This window comes from Nipponia nippon, unplaced genomic scaffold, assembly GCF_047370975.1.
Source record: "Nipponia nippon isolate SJK-2023a ecotype South Korea unplaced genomic scaffold, ASM4737097v1 scaffold_4, whole genome shotgun sequence".
NCBI lineage: Eukaryota > Metazoa > Chordata > Aves > Pelecaniformes > Threskiornithidae > Nipponia > Nipponia nippon.
The window spans coordinates 118,619,938-118,642,791 of NW_028262358.1; the positions used below are offsets into that span (position 1 = coordinate 118,619,938).

General features: G+C 37.2%; 1 protein-coding gene across 6 annotated transcripts in view; it reads right to left on the minus strand.

The window, feature by feature from the left end:
- ATAD2B (ATPase family AAA domain containing 2B) overlaps positions 1–22,854 on the minus strand; it is an 82,256-nt gene that overhangs the window by 12,808 nt on the left and 46,594 nt on the right. For 5 of the 6 annotated variants that reach the window (XM_087776665.1, XM_087776667.1, XM_087776664.1 and 2 more), the window contains 7 exons: positions 21,961–22,147; positions 21,097–21,282; positions 20,315–20,450; positions 19,790–19,986; positions 17,060–17,219; positions 12,217–12,339; positions 8,032–8,169 (listed from right to left, as the gene is read on the minus strand). In XM_087776665.1, coding sequence (XP_087632791.1) covers positions 8,032–8,169; positions 12,217–12,339; positions 17,060–17,219; positions 19,790–19,986; positions 20,315–20,450; positions 21,097–21,282; positions 21,961–22,147 — 1,127 coding nt within the window. The remainder of the gene's footprint in view (positions 1–8,031; positions 8,170–12,216; positions 12,340–17,059; positions 17,220–19,789; positions 19,987–20,314; positions 20,451–21,096; positions 21,283–21,960; positions 22,148–22,854) is intronic. The other variant, XM_087776666.1, reaches the window with a different exon arrangement.

The following is a 22,854-nucleotide window of genomic DNA, read 5'->3' on the forward strand; positions in this document are numbered from 1 at the left end:
ACAATATAATCACTGAATACAAATTTACTCTACATCTTGTTAAGTGTGGTTTCTCAATTCTTCCATTCTTATGTTGAGACACTTGAAGAGTCAGCTGAAAGATCTCTAAACTTAAGGCAGACAGCACCTCCCCCAGAGGTGGCCTCCCATGATTAAAAAATAAATGCTACATTTACTTCAGAAGGACTAGTCCTCTAGGCACAGGTTAAGTAAAATGAAACCTGTAGAGGACTTTCAGAAATTCTCACCTGCTGGCAGCTTCTGCCTTAAGACTCCCAAGTCAGATACATCAAGTAATGACAACATCTTCTGGTGAAAGTACTTAGATAATCTAGGGCTGCACATCAACCCTGTGCAGACCAGAGTACAGCTCTTCGACATTAAAGAACAGTGATGGTCAAAAAAACCCCCAAAATAGAAACAAAAAAATCGCAAATCCTTCCCACATTCCTGAAGTATTTCTGCAAGATCTAGAGGTAACTGTCACCTTTCTGTTTAGTACAGTCTCAGGAAAACAGATCTCAAAAACATGGGTGAATGGTACAGAAGCTTCAAAGTTGAGGTATACACAGTTGCTGTCCCTCAAATCCAGCAGTACAGTGACAGAACTGCAGACTATATAGAAATAAAGTTAACAGTTGGAAAAGGAAGCAGATATAATTAGAAGATTCAAAGATTGTCAATCATTAACAAGCAAGTCTGCTTGCCTTAATGCAGAGGAACTCTAATGAGAAGAAGTAGCAGTCAAAGCAGATGTTTCTCTTGAAATTTCTGTAGTTTGACTACTACAGTATATTGAGTGCAGTACAGTATTAGTGGAGGCTAACAAGTTCACTTTATGCTGCAGAAAAGAAGACCCTTATATGCCTCTGCGTTGCCTAAAAATCCGTCAGAGAATGTGAATCCTCTGTCATTAAATGATAAAACTCACATCCATCAAACAGTAGATTCTCTGTTTTTACCTTTATTTCATGACGAATTCCTGGGGATTAAAATCCAAAGGAGATTCTCATGGCAAGCAAGATCACCATGGATCTAGATTTTGTGTCTGCAGTATCATCAAGAACCACTTGAAGCAATACACGTGTTTCAAGTTTTTCTTCCATGATCAAAACCCTAAACTTCTTTCTGATGTCTTGTGTGTAAAGTAACTCAAAGCCTTGAGAAAGCACTTATTACCAGCAATTTGCTCTCTTATGCAGCATCCAGGATATCTATATATCTGCCACAGTAATTTAGCTGCTTCCAGTAGCTCCACATTCCTTACCAAGGGGCACTGAATAGTCCACTTGAAAGTCTCTGGAATTTTTAGTCACAAAGTCCCAAACTGCAGTCAGAGATAAGCAGCAAGAAAGAACAGAGCACAGTTCCACAATGGCTTGAAAGGCAAAATGAGGTGCCAGCTTCCACTAACAGACAAAGCCATTTCTCCCTCCAAAGCCAGCTATAGCATTTCCACTACCTCATTTGTGCCGCCACTACTGTTCCTGCAGTAAAACAGATAAGGGAACTAAATCCATCTGAAACGCTACGGGGTTTTTTCTGGGTTAGTTTTCAACATCTTCAGTTCCCCAACTGAGCTTTCCATCTCATGAATGACGGTGCTGGCACAGGGGAGATGCTCAGAATTTGCAACCAGTGAAAAGGCAAGACAACACCTTTAGGAGTAACCTGCAGTTTGACCAGCCTGAAGTGACTGTGGAACTAACAACCCCTAAAAGACATGTCATTTTCGTCACCTAGATGGAAGGCACTCAAGGCAAAGACCTGACAAATACATTAAAAAAATGGTATGCAACAACTTAACACATTTATGATCTTCATTAGCATATATAACAGTTTATGTAAACAAATACTTGAAGAACCTGGGCACTTCTACTCAACACAAGAAGGAGATGAAGCATGTTTCCAGCAAAAATTTTGGCTGCAGTATCCCCAGCGCTTTCTTCCCCTAGTCAGCTGCTTTCCCCTACCATCCCGCTGTAGTGCTCTCAACTCAAGCTCTTCCCAATATTTCTCACCAAACTCTCCCAATATCTTCTGTTCCTCCCCACCCCAGCTGAACAGGACACAAGATAGGCAACATCTGAGGTGTGCATGCCATGCCTGGCCAATACAATGTTTTGACCGATCAGCTAAGAAAGCCAGGCAGAACAGGTAACCCATTTTCAATCTATAGCGCTTTCCTTCAGCAGAGGCACAGATTTATCCAGCTACCACTTTTCACAAAACCTGCAGGAATCTGGTCTTTCGGCCCTCAACTCCTGTCAAATCTGTCTGAACCTGGCTAAATGATTCAGAAGTTATTATGGGAGCAGAGATGGACAGAGAGCACAGGAAACCAAGCTAAAAATATAATTTACATTAAACCAGAGTAATTATGTTAGTAAAGTACATGACAAGACAGTCACATAGGTAAATTAAAGAGAAAAATGAAGTCAAAAGAGAAGAGACAATCAGATTAATATCACCTGTAGAGATCAGTTTTAGACTTTATTAATATCACCTGTGGAGATCAGTTTTAGACTTTCCACCTCTATAGATCTGCTCATTTTTCCCTCTGCTGAGCAGCTTTGTACAACAGCAACTGTTACAGCTATACACATTTTTGGTAGGTTCAGCTGGCTCTTAAGGCGCAGTGCATGACACCTCCCCTGCTGCAAGAGAGCCATGAACAAACGCAAAGTTCTCTGGCAACTTCACGAGCAGAGAAGAGGCTCCCACTCTAATTACAATTACAATCAATAGAGTTTACAGCATTCATTTATATCACATATGTGAAAGGCTTATGGCTGCTGGTTGGTTTCTGTGTCAAGGAGGCAAAATTAGAAAAAAAAAAATGCAAAGAAAACTGAAGAAATGGGTAATAAATACAAGAAAATACAACTTCTGGAGGCAATAACTTCACACCAAGTCTTTAAACAATTTAAAGCAAATATTGCCACAGTTTTCAAAGGGGAGGAACAAGTAAGATATATCTAAAAGGTCCGAAAACTGTTTTTTATTACATCACTTTTCCATACAAAAAAAAAATTTAGAAGAACTCATTAAAACAAACTTTTTCTAAAAAGTCTCTCTTTTTACCATGTTTGCAAGAAAGGTGGTGATGATGCTTTCAGGAAAACCTTCTTAAGAGAGGCTGAGCAATCTCGCATTACTGAGTTAGAAAGGAGATGAAAAACAAGAGAATATAAGAAGTCACTGATCAGGTAAATTGTAGGACCCTCTTTGCTCTCTGTCAGAGAAAAAAGATATTCGATTAATTCAAGACGCAGGTATTTAATAGTGATGAAAGAAAATTTCTTTGCCACTAGATATCACTGACTCCAAAAGTTTGATGGGATCCCAAAAAAGAATAGGCAGTCAGGGTTTATTAGAACTCCCACAAATTCATTAAATGGCATTTTAAATTAGAAGAATTACAAAGCCTATGGGTTTTAAAAGAACTGTTAACTAACTCAGAATCAGCTAAGTTGGTATTTCCCTCAAAATCAGGCATGAAAAAATAATTTTTATTTCTCAAATGTTTGCAGCTTCCTTTTAAAGCATCTGGTTGAAGCCAGCATCGGATAGAAGAGATCAAACTACTCTCATCCAGACTGCCAACTCCTACACTACCCAGAACAAAATGATAAAGAAACAAAGAGAGACAGTTGTCTCAGCTCTGAGTAAAGATGTCCTCAAATTCCAGAAAATCATTTTTTAATGGTGTTTTTCAAGTTACAGTACTTGCTTCTGTCTCAAGTGAGAATTAATCCAAGTCAAATCCCTTTTCTGGAGAGCAGGAGGAGAAAAGAAAACAGTAGCAAGTGTAGGATTTGTGACAAAACATCAGCGGCTACCAGGATTTTAATGTTAGCATCTGGATGACTGTTAATGTGCCAAAATCCAAATTCTGAATCCAAATTCAGAACTAGTCCAAAAGGCAGAAAATAGTTAAGATATTAAAACCCATATGGCATCTGGTCTGCCATGTCCTTTGATAAGGCATTACTGTAGTCATATGAATGACCGAAGTACAGCCATCACTGACACCACTGTATCAGAGAGGTCAAAGAAAAGAGACTAAGCAGATGAAAATCAGACCAAGACTGAGAATAAAACAGTTGCTGAGAAAGATTATACACAAAAGACCTTTTCTTTCTAAAATTTTTTTTTAAAATTACTCCTGCCAAAACAAAACCTTGTTTCCATTATAAAACAGAAACACAGTTCCGTATGACAGCAAAGATTGCCATTTAGAAGGGAAAAAAAAACAAAACAAAACAAAACAACCAAAACAAAACAAAACAAAAAAAACCACAAAAACAAAACACAAAAAGGTGCACAAAATATTATTTATTTAGGAACTACATTTTCTGCAGCAGTTTCTTTATATCCTTGATCTCCCTACAGTTCTTTCTATAGATACCACTAATCACTTCAATTACTGGGAAAAGTTGGCAGTGTATTTACTTCATATTTCATTAAATGACTTTTATATAAAACTTATATTTTTAATACTTCATGTAACACAAAATATTTTAATTTCTTTATTTCCTCCAAATGCCATTTTCACAGCTATCATATTTATCATACAGCATAAAAGACATCTCCTCTATGAAGAAAACATAAAATCTGCAGGCTATCACTACAATTATATTATTGTTAAGTACTGCGAAAAAAGGTAAGAATGTAAAGCCAAATCTTCCCCATGCAGTTTATTTATACGTAACACTAAAGGAAGCAACTGCAAGCCAGTAAAATAATATGCAACATACTCCATCTACTGGCAAAACAGAGCAGTAGGACAAAGTTTTACTATACAGCATCCCAATAATTAGAGAGATGCTAATATTTTATGTGCTAATGCGTATCTAAGCCACTTAGCAATGATTTATTTACCAGACACAGCAAACTGCACATTGCTGGTAGTTTCCTTTTCCACACACATACATACAAAGGAGAAGCAAGACTCTTCCCATCAGTGCCCAGTGACAAGAGGTAATGGGCACAGACTGAAATACAAGACATTCAATTCAAAATTAAGAAAAAGAAATTATTGTGAGAGTGGCCAAGCACTAGAATAGATTTCCCAGGCATCTCACGGAGCCTCCATTCTTGGAGATATTCAAAACACAACTGGACACAGCCTTCAGCAACCAGCTCGGAGCAGGGGAGTTAGACTAGATGATCTAGATGAACCAGAGGTTCCTTCCAACCACCGCGACTTCGTGATTCTATGATCAGACAACTACTTATATCAGGCTGTTGACCTATGCTCCATTTTAAGTTCCCACCAGAACACTTGCACTTTTCTCAAAATACACAGTCAATATGGAAATATTTTAAATTATCTGTTGCAGAACTCTCCCAAATTGATTTTCAGCAACTTCTAGTAACGCAATGCTTTTAAAACTCATCTATACTGTGACACACCATCTACCACACATGTACCTTCAACAAGAGAAATGGAAGTTGCAGATTAAATCTAACTCAGGAACGTGTATCACCACGCCTTCAAACAGAACAACTATTTTGTGCCACGTTTCTGATGGCCCATCTGGTGTAATCAAATTTTAAAAAAAAAAACTAAAATACATTAGAAAAATTAAATAAATCACAAAATAATAGGTAACTAAAAAACTAAATAAAGTTTCGTAGATAACCTCAGAAAACAAACCAACACATGATAAACTAACTCTTGTTCTCTATTGTACTAGCCCTCAACAGTGAACAGGGCTTTAAACTGGGGAAGGCTGCTGCCCTGTCTGCAGTCCTCTCTGTTTTTAGAGAAGATGCTTGACAATAATTTCCTTTAGGGTTCTCAGGTGTTTCATCTGAATTGACTTTTTTGCAGCTATCTTCTAAAAGACTGTAAACAAAGCTCCTAAAAAAATAATTTAATTAGGAAAATAATGTTATGATTGGTGATTTTTTTTCCTTGGATTTATCTAAGGAAAAAAATTATTTCAAGTTCAAATAGCAGAAAAAATTGAAGATTTTCAGGATTATTAACTGGAAAGTACGGTTTTTATCCTGTGTAATTAAAATACATGAATCATCGTCCTTGTTACTCTGTTTGTGTAATACATTTCAGTTGTCTAAAAAAAAAAATCTCATTCTTGACCATAAAAAAATTTCCATTCTACCTCTAAAATCAACTCTGTTCAGAAATCCCTTCTCTAAACTTGTTTCTTCCATTTATACAATCACAATCCACCATATAATTTGCTGCTATACGAGCTCCCTACAATCTGCTCAGTTCTGTTCTCACTTTACTCCAGCTCCTTCCTCCAAACACCCTTTTAAGACTCTCTCTTCCTAGTTTCTAGTCTCTACTGAACTTACCGCATCAATCTTTAAGTGTGCCCATGTACTACTTGAATACCTTCTGCAGATTTCTGATTGCTCATCAATTCCTGGTTCCCTCTCTTGATTACTAGATGCATCACATCCCTCCTGGACTAGCTACCTTTCCCAGATTTTCGTTTGATCATAGTCCCAAATGCCACTAAGCCTCAAATTTTTTTGCCTTCCAACCTAAATCACCAAAATACTAGCAGGAACAGTGCCTTAACACTCACTTCTTTTTTGTTTATACACAGAAATGCTGGCACTTTCCCTCAGTCAATGGCTCGTTTTCAAACGACTGCCACTGTATCCACAACATTAGGTGGAAAAGAGAGCAGAGGTACCAGAGCTTCTTTTTATACAAGTCACCAGTAATGGCACTCTCTCTTCCCAAGAGATGTCAGGCTGGGAGGCCTATAAACCCTACCGTCTGCTGCACTGCATGCAGAGCCCGGAAAGTGCTCTGTGAATCAGCCAGAGTGAGAATCTCCATCTCGGATTTCATCAGAAACTAAAGAAAAAAAAAAAATTTAGAATCCTTTCCCTCCTCTCTCTGTTTTTGCACAAGCTGCCAAATGAATAAAGAACAGCTTGGATCCACACCATCCATTTATTATATAACAATTTATGCAAGCCATAACTCTGTATGATTGACTTTAATTCCTTTAATGGAAGAAATTACAGCTTCAGGAAATAAAACCATACACCTCTAATTAATTAAACTATTTGACATCAACACTATCATTCATATATAAACAATGTTCATCTCTGGGCAGTTATCACCATGCCTAGAAAACTCTTCCTCATCAAGGAAAAGCACCGTGAAGGAGAGCACAAAGACCAATGAAAATCTGTCAGCTCCAATCTATCAGTTCGCCTATTAAGCAATCATTGATAATGCTATTAATAATATATTAATAATGGATTCCACATCTTAAACGGGAAAGCTATGCACAACTATCAGCATATCCCTCATACATTCTCTTATAGTCTTTATTTTGTTTTATAACAAAAATACCTGTTGTGTATTTACCTGTTCTAATCAACTTACCTCTTGAAAATAATTAGCAGTGCCTCTGATTAACTCACCACAGTTAAACAGTCACTCCTCACAAATCTAGAGATTTTGATCAATTAATTGGACTAATCCAGTAGGCTGCAGCAAGACTCTTAACATCCTCCAATAATGGGTACTGACTACTGAAAACCAGGTGCCATAAAGGAAAATACAGTTAAATTTGTAATCTCTTTTCTAACTTTTAGCATAATACTGTATGTACTGAAGATAGGAAGTGAATAACTACAGTGCACGTGAGAGAATATGAAGCAGCGTGTAGGTATGTACCCGTGAATACACACAGAGAGTAAAGAAATCTTAGCACTTATCAAACATAAAAATGATCTTCTCATTGGATCAGTCGTCTTATACTGAAAATAGTCTTTTACAAAGAAAAATGTAATACTCATATTACGTTAGAAAGACAGTTATTCTTTATCACAAAAACAGGAATCCTGCTTCTTTACAACTTCATGGGCAGAGATTTCATGCAGTCAGAAAAAGTGTTTCCTAAAGTTCCAAGTGTTTCATGCCTAAAATTACTTCTGGAAATAATCAGTAAACAGTAGTAGAGACACATTTGATACGTTTGCCATTGGAAGTACCTCTAATTTTGCACAATTATCACCCAAGGTACTCACATGCACATTTATTCGCAGAGTTGGGCCACACCGCCATTGTGGGTTTTTGTTTGTTCCGAAAAGCCTCTTCAACTCTAGCTTCTGTTTTCCGTACAGTGGAACCATGAGGATTTATTTGTTCTGCTGTTACTGATAAGCCTGCATACAGAAGATAACCATACCTATTTAAATAAACCAAGCTGCATAAAACTGTTGAATTTTAAAAGAAACTTGGAATACCATGCTGCAATAAGAACACATCAATTAATATTTAGCTGGACATTCGAAACAAAGATTAGAATCAAGAATATTTGGTTTTGCTGACAAAATAACTTACTGCTTGCATGATCTTAAAACTGTCAGCTCTGACGGCTTAGAAAAATGTGTCTGTTTCTCACACTGGGGTCCCCAAAGATTGCACTCTTCTATCCATATTTGCTCTATAAAGCAAATTCTTACTGACAGTTTCTATTTTTCCTAATTTTAAACAGATGATTTAAAATAAGTGGCAATTCATAATGGCATTGTATGCCATATCAAAAACAGTATCTTAATAAAAACCTTGTATTGTCACCATGATCTATGTTATGTAAAACAGATCCATTTCAGAGTCAATATGAGCTCTTAAATTAAGAAAATGTGATTCTGCTTTTAACAAAAAGTCTGGTTTGCCTTCTGTAATATAAGTTCATCTCATAGCTTCTACTATTTCATAGCGTTTTTAATTAAATTCTAAAAATGCAAACTTTCATATTGGTTAAGCACATAAAGACATAAATGAATCTCTGAGGTTTCATATTTGTGAACTAGACTTTCCTATCCATCCACTAGAAGTCTTCAGGACATCATACCATGTCTCCAATAGTAACCAGAACCAAGTGATCAAGAGCTGACAAGAAGCTCTAAAACTGATGGATGCAGAAATTAAAAGATTCACATAGGAGCTCTCACCTAACAGTTAACAGTTACAGCATAAGTTTCTAGGTACCATTACAAATATTTTAAACTGCATATCAAACTTTTTTCATTACTCAAAACATCCACCACTTCTACCTTGTTACCTGCTGGTTTCAACAAGAAGCCACAAATTCCAATGATCTAGCACATTATTGTTCTTAATTTTCCAACTTGTTATCCTTAGATTTACCATCTTTCAACAACAGCACCTCATTTCAGTAATGCAAGAACAAGAAATTCTAGTTTAACTTCTAGATACTAATTTTATCATACAGTTTATCATCCTGTTACACTGCAGTACTTCTTTTTAGCTCTGGTAAGGCTTGAAGACAGGATCCTTTATCAAGCTGAGTCCAGACATACATGCAGAAAAATGTGGACACTGAATGGTGGGGTTTTTTTTTCTCCCGTCAGAGTGTATACATGCCAGTCTGGTGCTTTTAAAGGAAGATGAAAAGAGAAGCTTAGAGTACTCTGAGCTGAAGAAAAGCTTGCTGTGTATCGTACAGTGAAGCACACTCACTGTGACTTCAGGCTTAACATTTATTTAAGGCCTTGTTTGGACACCTCTTGTTGATATTAAAAAGAATTACTTAAGGGCCCAATTCCCCACCTCATACACTGGTCAGGCAACAAGGCTGGCTGCCCAATTCAGCGTGATTTCATTGAGTATCTCCACTCAGGCAAACAGCCTGGTATGAGCAACCACCCTTGCATTTACGTGACCAGTTGCACAAAGCTCTTGGACAGCAAAAGGCATAGTTTACACTGCTTACACAGCTTTCCTCAAGTACTTCCTCACTGAAACATTCCATTATTTCAAAATATACTCTTATTATGAAGCAGAGGGGAAGAAAGAGGATCTGGGGATCACTTCTATACCTGACCATCCACTAATCAATTCAAAGAAGAAACCAGAAATCCCTTAATAACCTTTTGGACATCAAATCAAAAGAAGAAAATGCAAGTATATGTCTTTGTCATCCCTTGTCCAAAATGTTCCAAAACAAGGTACATGTCAAAGTTTAGACCAACAGATGCACTGTGATTTTGCTGATCTGCTGTTCTGCTGAGCATATTCTGTAGAGCAAAATGGGAGTAATGGCAAGGTTGGTCAGCGTTCACATCCCTCCATCCATTACAATGACCAGTGCCCAGACTACGTGCCTGAAGTGCCATCTTCTTGATGTTCTATACCACAATCTTTGACACAACTCCTGATCCAGGGATAGGACAATCTCTTGTGCTTGCTTTACAGCATGAGGTTTCCTCAGACCTCAAGAGCCTGATATATTTTTCTTCATTCATAACCAGTTAATCTAACAAAGCTTCTGTTCTTGCTAATTCAGTAAGTGATCTTAGCCTTCCATGCTCTGCAGCTGGACCAAATGCAGAGCTCATTTGTTCTTGAAACCACGACAATGTGGTCCAAATGCATGAGCGTCTTTGAAATGCGATTTGCAGGTATCTGTGACACTGTAACAGTTTCCATGCCAATGCCTAGAATGCACTTTGAAATCTGTCTATTGTTGTATGTGAGCTGTTGTCACTCACAAACCGGTACTGCTAGTCACCTACTTATATCTGAAGGTCCACTAACCAGCATCTGACACCAATAGTATCTTCTTTTTCTGATTTAACAATTTCATCGCATGACACCATCAGCCTTAACTATGATATCTGAAAATCCTGCAGGTTTTGCAGATTTATATATTACTTGGTCACTGCCACAAAAAGAAGGGCAGCGTTCCAGTTAGCTCTTGGGAGACTTGCAAGGAGGGACTTAGAAGCTACACAGTCACTCTCTGTAACAAAGAGCTCTTACAAACAGTTACTTTAACCTCGGAAGCAATAACCTTTAACAATCATGGGGGACTCATAATGGATAATTACCTGAGCATAGCTCTCAGCATGACACTAAGGCCAGAATTGTGAATATTCTTATACTTCTAATAGAAAAGTACAGAGGAGAAATGAAGACATTCTATTAGTTCTATTTTACAATCACAGTGAACCACAATTGGTTCTCTTATCCACAATTCAAGACACACATTGGAAACTTGTACAGAATTAGACAAAAAAATGCATGACTGAATGGGAAAATCATAGAATCATAGAATCGTTTAGGTTGGAAAAGACCTTTATGATCGAGTCCAACCATTAAATAAAAGCAACTGTATCCATTTTAACCTGAAGAAGAGAAAGCCTACAGATACTTGCATAGTTCAAAGAAATTTATTAATAAAGGGTCTTCAATCTACTGACAGAAGTATTTCAAGAGCCAGCAGCTATAAGTTAAGACCGGCCAAATTCAACCTAGAAACCAGCTGCAGTTTTTTACCAAAGCAGGAAGCAACTTGCCAAGGTAAAGCTGGAATTATGGAAATCAGTAATCCCTAAATCAACATGAAATCTTGTTCTAATGTTATAGTTCAGTGATTTTCAAGCTTTTTCAGTTTTCAGACCTTTAAAATTTTTCCATGGAGGTACAGAATCTTTCATGTAAACGGAGCCCTACTGGGAGTACGTTCGGGCTTTTGATTACCTCTTGTGGTCACTTTAGAAGCTGTTCACAGACTTGGAGGTCTACAGACTACAAGTTGAAAATAACTGCACTAATTTAAGCAAAAACTAGAGTCAGTGATTGGAGGTCTATGGACTACAAGTGGAAAACAACTGCACTAATTTAAACAAAACTATGTCAGTGACGTCATCTAATGCAAGGGGCTATATTTCCTGATTCTGGACTATTAGAATGTTAACCTCATACTCCCCTCAATGTGGATGTAATAGTTGATTCTTAATCCAAAAAATCAACAGATTATCACCAAAAGTACACTTGTGCACATGCCAGGGTGAACTGAAAATCCACCGTTTAAATGCCATTCTCCCTCATCATAGTTGTTATTACATGCATTACATGGCATTTTTAGAATACAGCTCTGGTTTCGCCACATTTCAGTCAGTACAGCAATCCCAACATTTATTTCTTCACCATGTTCTACAGTATTTTTTGTACCAATAGGCAATGCATCCTTCTTTTGTAAAGAAGGATGGCGCCTTATTGGACCAGCTCACATAGCTGGAAAAAGTAGACGAGTTTCAAGCTCAGTCATCCTTTAACAGGCACTGCCTGAGTCTGACACACGTTCTATATTTCATCGTAAATTTAAATTTTTATATGGACATTTGTAAATTCTGTTTTCTATTCAATGTATGTTGTGTTATGATAAATGAAGTTAAACATACCTCTTTTTCTTCTCGCTTCCTTGATTTCTTCACACATCTTATTAAATTCTGGATCCAGTTCAGCAGCAATGATAGCATGAGCAGTGTCTTTCAAAGTACAAGCTCTATGTCTAATTATTTTATCTAGAAAACAGGACAGCACACTTGTTAATTTTATCACAATTATGTAAATTCTTTACCATTTCTATGTTGTTCTGTATTGTATATTACAACACTAATATAGACAGATGTTAACTGGGAAGTACTACAAATATATGAAAATGTAGATGGATCAATACCATAGCATGCTCAAAAATCACAACCCAGCTATTTAAGAGATATAGGAGTTTTCATAAGTACAAATTGTTACTTTAATCAATAGTGGCATTTATAAACAAATATAAACAGTGAATGATGAACACACCTAAATCAACTTACAATCCTTAGGAACTTGCTAGAATCAGCAGGCATAGCCAGTTTCCAGAGGCAGATCTACACAGTATAATACAGGGCAAAGAGTCCCAAAAGTAACAAGAGACTTGTCCAGGAATGAATTTACCCACTGGGGTCTAGGAACGTTCGTACAATTATACTGCCTGCAAAATCATACTGGATGTTTCCTGAATCTGTAATGTAGACCTGGCTTGCTTATATTCCTCCCCTGTTTTTTTTTTAACCTTAAATTATTGTTTAATATTTATTTAACAACTGCTATAAAATTCAAATTTGTGCTAAAAGATTACGTTATTGCTTATATTGAATAGCTATTTCTCATTTTAATCCATTCAGAAGAACTGGCAAGAAACAAGCCTCAAGTTTCCTACATTTTCATCTCTATTTGGGAAACAGGAGAAAAAATATTGCCCACACTGGAAGCCTAAATATGACTCATGAAAAAACATTTTTTCAGAGAAGACCAGTTCCCATACCTTTGAAACACACAAAAGAAATTATTCCAACGCTGTTGAAATTTAAAATGTAATTGTAACTAAATAAGTAAGCCTGTATGTGGAGAAAATTGACGTCTAGAATGTTGCTTTTCAATGAAACCCACAACACTTGTTGTTTGCTTTTAGTACAAACATATTTAATTTGCCAATTCATCCATACTGAATTACTTTTTCCAGTTGATGGAGGTACTTCAACAACAAACATCAACATTAATGTCTACAACATATTATACAATTAGCAGATTTAATCTGTTTTAATAATCACTAAACACAACAATTAAAAGTATCAGTGAACATTTATTAAACAAGGTTTACAATTCTAGAAACAGCAAATTTTACAGCTGGAAAAACTGCTGAGTGAAAAACAATATCCAGTATCCAGCTCGAATGAGCCCTACATATGTTTTCTGGGGACATCTACCGCCACTTAAGTCAACTGGAAACTAGAAATTCTTACCCATATATATTTGTGAAGTATTATGTTTTATGATCACAAAAAATACACTACACTCTTTGAAGATGTAATTTTGCAATATTAGACTTGAAAAGGTTGGTCAGATAATAAAGTTTAAGACAGCCTCAGAAAAGAAAGAAGAAAAAAAAGAAAAAAAAAAAGAAAAATCAAATCAAGAGGATTTGATTGAACTACTGCTTTCCTCATATCCTGTGATGGGCAAGACTTTCCCACAGACAGTGCTTCAAAGAGGCAAATACTACTATGTCTAACACACAATAGTTATGTTTCCATGCCTTTAAGAATATTTCCTGGTCAAACAACGGAGGTAAAGACAGAAAAAAAAAAAAACAAAAAACAACCCAAAAAAACTATCTTACTATATAACCTATCTGAAAGTTTTATAGCAAAGTACCAGGAAAAAAAAAAAAAACCAAAGATGCCAATCTGGAATATCTGTACTGCATATAAAACCAGCTAGTCTGGTACTCCTATTGCCTTTCCAGCTGAACGATGGGATAGAAGCAGGTACAGTATGATTCTTCTGAAAATTCAAGCATGAAGCAGAGGCAAGCATATATGCCTAGCTTTAAAGAATGTGAACATTTATAGGTTAATATTCAGTTAATGCATCTGAACGCATGTAATGCTTACTCAGAATAGACATGATGTGCTGTTTCATCAGTATATCCATACAAAGGCTCAAGAATTCTTGCATGCCAGAAGAGCAATACATCATCAATTGTTGACAACGCAGAGGACACAACTATCTTTCATTACCTACTCAGTGATGAGAAACTTCAAAACTTAACCTAGAAATAGCCAGATCCATTTATCCCAGCTCAGTCCTGACAGCAAGGAAAACCAAAACGTCCCTGTTTTGGTTCCCTACATATATTTCTTAAGAGTCTCTCTCTTTGGACAAGCTCAATGAAAACTTTTGCCACTAAGTGTTCCCTAAGCTGTCTTTGCTTCTTTATGTTTCTGCCACACTGAGCCTGCGACTCGTGTTGTTTATGATCCTGAGCAGATATGACCTTAGAAGTCTGTAGTCCCATAACACCTGCTCTAAAACTTAAAGAAATACCTCTTCAGACTACATTTCCTAGAATTAAACAACCAAGACCACAGATCCAAATGGCCTAAAAATGAGAACAAAGGGGGTATGTTAATGCCAATTTTTACCAAAGCACATCACTAAGTCACAAACATGTCAGCTGCACGCTCGAGGTATGTCTCATAGTCGTCATCTTCTAAATAAGCGCTCTTCAGATACACTCAATCCCAAGTGTCCATCAAGGACTTTGATTAATTCACATCAATTACACATTAGAAGTCCTCGAAAGTGTGTTATCAAGAAGACAGAAAAGCTTTTGCTGTATTTTATCAATGTATTTTTTTTAGTTGTAAAACAGAATGCATCATAAATGGAAGAAATAAAGTTTACTTTCTACAGATATGAACCAGCACTGGGTTCAAAAGGCAAATGTGAAAAACAAGCGTAACTACTTGACCAGACTATACTGTATCTAGTCCACACGAGACATTTGTGAATGCCTCAAAAAATCAAAACTTTGAGAAGCAAGAAAAATATAGAAAAGTAGGCTTTAACCTGGTAAAATGATTTCACGAGATTTAATACAAAACTTTTTAACACATTGGGCTACATTTGCAGATGGATCCAGATTTCCAAGTATCACTTATATTAAATACAACTACATTAAACGGGTGCTTTTTTATTGTTTTATTGGCGACTCTGGAAGCTGCCGATGGAAAGGCTTTCTTTTGGCAATGTACACTATAAGGTGGCCCTAGCAAAGAGTACACAAGATGTTCTTTCCTTAGTTTTGAGCGTGAATAGCTTTTACATGCATTTCAATCTACAAATTCCATTTTAATTGAAAGCATCCCATCACACTTTGTCAAGACAATACCTTCTAATCTCTCCTAATCAGCTGCCACCGACCTCCTTGACTGATGATAAAGGTAAGGAATTGGCTGGATGGCTGCACTCAAAGAGCTGCGGTCAACGGCTCGATGTCCAAGCAGAGACCAGTGACAACTGGCACTCAGTACTGGGACCAGCACTGTTTAACATCTTTGTCAGCGACATGGACAGTGGGACTGAGTGCACCCTCAGCAAGTTTGCTGACGACACCAAGCTGTGTGGTGCAGTCGACACGCTGGAGGGCAGGGATGCCATCCAAAAGGACCCTGACAAGCTTGAGAGGTGGGCCCGTGCGAACCTCATGAAGTTCAACAAGGCCAAGTGCAAGGTCTTGCACATGGATTGGGGCAATCCCAAGCACAAATACAGGCTGGGTGGAGAACAGATTGAGAGCAGCCTTCAGAAAGACTTGGGCGTGTTGGTCGATAAGAAGCTCAACATGACCTGGCAATGTGCACTTGCAGCCCAGAAAGCCAACTGTATCCCAGGCTGCATCAAAAGAAGCGTGACCAGCAGGTTGAGGGAGGTGATTCTGCCCCTTTGCTCTCGTGAGACCCCACGTGGAGTACTTCATCCAGCTCTGGGACCCCCAACATAAGAAGGACATGGACCTGTTGAAGCAGGTCCAGAGGAGGGCCACAAAGATGATCAGAGGGCTGGAACACCTCTCCTGTGAAGACAGGCTGAGAGAGTTGGGGTTGTTCAGCCTGGAGAAGAGAAGGCTCTGGGGAGACCTTACAGCAGCCTCTCAGTACCTGAAAGGGGCCTACAAGAAAGCTGGAGAGGGACTTTTTACAAGGGCACACAGTGATAGGACAAGGAGTAATGGCTTTAAACTGAAAGAGGGTAGATTTAGATTAGATATAAGGAAGAAATTCTTCACTATGAGGGTGATGAGGCACTGGAACAGGTTGCCCAGAGAAGCTGTGGATGCCCCATCCCTGAAAGTGTTCAAGGCCAGGTTGGGTGGGGCTTTGAGCAACGTGATCTAGTGGAAGGTGTCCCTGCCCATGGCGGGGGGAACTAGATGATCTTTAAAGTCCCTTCCAACCCAAACCATTCTATGGTTCTATGATTTATCCTGGTTTATTTCTATCCCCAAATACATAGCTCTTACTTTCTGTGTGTGAATTTCATGTTCCAAGCCAATGTGGAAATAAAGCAGGCCACTGCCAGATTGCATGCAGGATTCTCTACAGAGCTCTCCAAATTACGTTGGTGTTTTGTGGCATATACAAAGTCTATTCAGTGAAAAGGAGCTATCAAATTCTAAAAGGAACTACGAAACCTAATTTATTAGAAAACAACTCTGAACGCTGTAGTTCTCCTGCTCGTACAATGTCCCCCAGTGCACCACATGCCTCAGAATACTAAAAGCACAGACCCTCAGGACTTGCTTATCCTAACTATCACATAGCATGCAGTTTATTTAAATGCCTGAATAGTAACCAAATACGTGATTAAACACCAGGCTTTCAGGTTTAGGTAGGCCAAAACGAAGTAGGTCCTTACCTCCAGGATCTTTGTCTGGATTGTACTCCAATGCATTGCTGCAGATCAGGTCAATATCTGTTAGGAAATCCTTGGCTGTTAAGTAGTTGTGTTTATCAATTTTGGTTATTACTGTTGATAGGTCCATTGGCTCTTTGATAACTTCAAGGTAATCTGAAACCTATAAACAAACAGCATACAGACATGACACAGGACCATATGCATTCCATTTGAACATTGCCAATTTCATATCTTTATACTCTTATTCATTCCACATGCTTAGCTCTGATACATTAACTAAACATTTTGATTTCTAAACACATTTATGTTGAAAAAGGAAGTTTTATCAGACTAAATAAAACACAGGACCTCCAAAGCTACTTCTTCAATAGCTCACCAATTTATCTTTCAAAATTAATTTAATGGTATTTTTGAGGCAAAACATCTTAAGATAAATGTTAAATTCATAAATTTTTCATTTTAGACACTTCTTTTTATTTATAGTGTTATAACACTGTCTTGGGTTAGTATGACAAAAACCAGTAGCCTAACTCAAAACCCTAGGAAAAACTAGGGAAGCTATATTTTGTTCACTTTGTAGGTAAAGTTCTCATTAAACTGAACAGTCAAATTATCAGCTTTTAAATACCTTCTATTGAATAGTTCCTTCAATCACTCGTTCAACAAAAAAAGTCAGGTTTTATCGACTGAAGACATTAGACTGACTGTACAGAAGGGCAGTCTAAAGAGAAAGCCTTGTGTCAGAGTTCACAGCTTACTATGAGCTTAGCTCGTAACTGGAGATTTAGCAACCACTAGGGTACACTAAAAAGTATTTAATGTAATTAATGGTACCATAAGGGGCTCAAGATTGATAGACAAATGCATCAGCACAGCTGCTGTAACAAAGTTCACCAAAAAAATCTATGAATTTGTTATTTACTTCAAGGAAAAAAACCCTATACTCTAATGTTTCAATGTCATTAAGATTATAATCAATTAAAAATACTGGCAGCCTCAGAAACAGTATTGTGTTTTTTCTTTTGAAATCACCCACATATGATGGTAGCTGCCAAAATACCGAAAAGTTAAATACATATTCGGATCAAGCCATAACGGCTCTGTGAGAATTTTTTTTTAAAAAGTATCTGTAGACATTCATATAAAAATATATTACAATATAAACTAACATTAATGCATTACTTCAGTGGACAGCAGTCTATCACCTAATTCCTTAAATATAAACCTTGAAATTTATTATGAAAAATTAAAATGGCAAAAATTCTCTTTTCGTCTCCCTCTACGGAACCATGACAATAATTGGTTCAGTGATTGGAAAGCCAAGCCACAGGCTTCCTTTTCTTGTTAGCACATCATCAGAAAGAATCTTCACTGGAAACTGTAAACACTGCTGCTGAATTAGTCAGGAAAATCCTTGACTTATCATGTAGCAACATTCTCTGCAACACAAGTAGGAGTGGAACGAACTTAACAGATTTTCTCAGAAAGTCAAGCAGACTGGCTTTTGTAGAAAAGGAAAGGGTAGTCCTGTTCTTAAATGCACCAGGTGCGACGAAAAGGATTACATTTAATTTCTAGTGCTGTGATATAATAGCAGGGTTTTTGACAAGTCTTTAAATAACAAATTCACATTTTGATTCTCCATCTGCAAAACAAGGAAGGTAATTCATTCTTTCTTTATGTGCTCTTATTCACTTAAGTTTAGACCGCAAGTTCTTTAGGGAAAGAAACTGCCTTTACTACGAGTATGACGTTTCCTACAGTAACGGACCTCCCAAGCAGTTTCATTTAAAAAAAAAAAAAAAAAAAAAATCAAAGTTGCTGCTCAGACCATGCTCACGCTGTAGGCTGGCACATTAAAGAGCTCTTGTCAGTCTTTCAAAAACAGTCAGCTACAGAACACCATGGAAAGCTCAAATTAAGAGAGGACTGCATGGGCCCATAAAAGATGTCTGTTCCATCCTGCATGGAATTTACACTGCAAGTCTGCTTTTTACAATGCTGTACTTTTAATGTCCCGTATTAATCTCTTAACGTCTTCCAAAAGAGATGCTTCTCTTCAGAAGAAATTAAGCATTTTTCTTTTTTAATTAGCAAGCTTGCAAAGCTTGCAGTGGGCCAGCATCTGATCTCAAAGTCAGGCCGAACACAATCTTATTCATATAGCAGCACCTGAAAATTGATTTGCAGATCGAACTGTGTCATCAGTTAGGTGTGCACACTCCATAATCGACCAGTTAATGCCTTATAATGTGCTACCATCTGTGATTAATGGCATCCACAAGCATTACTGATGAAATTATTCAACAATACCATTAATGCTGAATACATTATAGAACATAGATCACTTTCCCAATATTTGCATGCCTATAGAATTACAATGTTGTAAAAGCTTTTATTAAAGAATTATATTTATGGTTTCAAATATTTCAGGAACACTGGTAGGGATAGGAGTGGTGGCGTTTTTAAATGCTTATTTCAGCTATAAAATTGTCAGGAATGCACGAGGTTTTTCAATAGGTCATTGGTATAGCCTAAGAACACGCTCCAGCTCCTTGCATCACAGATGAGGCTGTGACTATCTCACCAGCTAAAAATCAGCATTTTAGACTGGAAAGATCATGCATCAAACATCTATTTTTCTTATTAACTTATCCATTTCCTTTATTTAATTTAAATTCCTTTTCTAATAGTTTCAACTTCATTGTTTGCACATTACTGAAACAAGACCTCTTCAATATCCACCGGTTTGCTGAAGATGTTAAAGCGTTTGTCTGTGGCCAGCCTCTTGGTAACGTCCCTGAGAAACAACCGCAGCTCTCTCAATGTGTTCTCTTCCTGGTCCTCCATTCGCTGTTTTTCTGCTTCTGACAGCTCACGGGCAGGACATGGCAGTGCAAGAGGAAGAACTTCCAGAGCACGAAGAGCTAGGGAAAAAACAAGAAGTCAGACAATGGAAATATTAACAACACAGTGGCTCTTGGGATTATGCTGCTCCAAATTTCATTATATATTTAATCTGCCTCATCGATCTATCACTGCATCCTTAACCCCACAGCTCTCCATTTTCCAAGACTGATAATTGATTTATTTGAAATTTATTTCTGCATGAAATTTATTCTGGGCACTGATTAACCCTGTCAAATGCTAATTACACTAACTGCCATTTACCCACACCTTTTGAAAAAGGAAAATATCACAAAAGAAAAAACATTTAGGTCACATTATTATTGGTTTTACTGTAACTTAGTTTACCAGCCTGTTTCCTTCTTGGTGGGGGCATTGCTGCCTCATCAAGAATTAACCCTTTGAAAAATCGCAATCTGTCTTCTTCACTTGGTCTTTGAATATAAAAAACCTCTTCATACTGGATTCTGAAAATACATTTCACCTAAAGAAAAAAAAAAGCCATATGAAAATTGAGCCCCAACTCAAAATACATCATTAATGACCACAACAAAACACTAGTCATAAACTTTTCAAAATTAGCCACATGAGAGAAGATAGTAAACTCCACCCAAAGCTGTGTACACAGTCTAGGAAAAACAAATACTTGTAATTTTCACTGAATTTTCTGTAGTAACTAAACTTGCAGTATCCCATGATCCTAACAATGGCCATCTCTGCAGTGAAAAGAAGAGAACAGACAGGGGTGGGGGAATCAAAGAAAATGCTGAGGAAAAAAATAGGAACTCCTCTCGCCCATCCTGAACCTCAGAGGTTATAAAGCTGAAGGTTAGGCCTTCAGACTAAATCTGCATTTAATTACACTGGAGTAATTTGTCAAAACGAACAACTGAGAAAATGAACAATTTTGTCTTCTCAGCAAAGCAGCATGGCGACTATGAAAATCAGTAATATGGACATACATCCCTCATTAAAGAAAATTACAAACATTTAATTAATAGTATATTTTCAGTTTCACATATTTTAAATTAAGTTAGAAAACCAGTGCAAAACAGAATGTTTTTACGTGATCAAAACATTCTGAAGAGCACATAACTCCCTAACAACGCCTCCTTCCACATTAAACTTACCTCTTCAGGCAATTCACTATACATGGACTCAGAGGTAGACAGTAGAAATATAGGGGAGAAAGATGGTATATCTTGCAGCAAAGTTAGAAAAGTAGCTCTCACAGTTTCACTGACAGCTTCCCACCAATCACCAATATGAGGCATGTAAACAATACTTGGTACTGTTCTTCGAGCTTCACGAAAGATCTAATTAAAAGAAACAGTGGTATTTAAACTAAGAAACTAATTGTTATTATCACTTGTGAGTAATACAATTCTTGTGGACTAGGAAATGACTCATGTTTGTGGTATTTTATATACAAATGTTCCAGTAAAATAAAATTATCTAACGATAAAGGCTTTCTAAACAAGTGTTTGTGACTGTTAGCTGTATCATTCAATTATTTTATATCAATGTGCTAGGGAGACTACAAAACAACTACTTGTCATATATGTTTTAAAAGCTTGCTAAGGCTGAACAATCAAGATGAAAATTAAACTGGTTTGCAATCCATGCAAAATCCACCACAAACTGTTTTGAAACCTAAAACATTTTAAACTAAGTAAATGAACCTAGAACCACAGCACACCAATTTATACGCAAGCTAATAAAATGAAAATCAGGAACTGAATACCCAGATTAAGCTTCCTTGACATTAGGTATGGGACCAAGGGGGCAAGTTAAAAATGTAATTACTCCCACTAGTCAGCAGAGAGATCTTGATCACCCTCTAGGGACCCCTTTGTTTTAAACATGAAAATAGAAGGAGCTTGCAAAAACCTGGCTTTTAAGTTACATTCCAGTTAGCTGGCTTTATATTGATGCAACTAATCCTGTTCCAGAATTACATCATTTACGCATTACAAGAGAATCTGAAATGTCACCTGTGCACACGATTCTTCAGGCGTTTTGGCACTGACTGAATAAAGTGCTGGCAGATCTAGCCTGTGTACAGAGAATTTTTCAAGAGTGTGCAATAGTGCTGGAGCAAGGTGCGAAGTCTGACCCGAACCTCTCTCTCCAGATAGCAGTAATCTTGGTCTGTAAGAGGTTGGCTGGTGATAAGCTGACCTGCAGCAAAACAACAGTTACAAAATACAATTAACACGCTGATGTTATTAATGGTTGGATATATAAAATAAGATTTTTAGAATCAAAAAAACCTTCAGTAATGGATAACAGTTTCCTACAATACCCTTAAATGATTCAACTAACTCTAGTATACCTCAACACTACTCAAAGTCTCAATAACCCAGGCTTTGCCTATTCTTTGATTTCACAACAATTTAATTCAAACTCATCTGTGCAAAGCTATGTACATATTAAATTCATGAAAACTTTGACTATAAGCAGTTTATTTTAAAACAATCCCTTGATCATATAAAAAGACTTAATGGACTTCCAGTGAAGATATCTATTTAATCATGTCTAGTTCAGTCCTAACTTCCAAAGCATCTCTTCGGCAGCCTCGGGAATCCCAGGTCAATACATTCACCCCTTAAAGTGCTACCCAGGATTTCCAAGAACCACCTAACATGTCAATACTTTGTTTGTTTAAGAAATAGGACCTGAAGTAGGATTGAATAAAATCACTATTCATCTTCTATTTTAGCATATTCATACGCTTCTATTCAGTAGATTTCCAGACAGAAGAAAGATTTTTAAAGGAAAAACTGCAAAGGTAAACTTATTTTTTGTTTTCGCTGTTAAGAAGAAATCCTAAGGAGTACATACAAGGATTTTTTGGGTTTTCTTTGTTTGTTTGTTTTGGGGGGGTT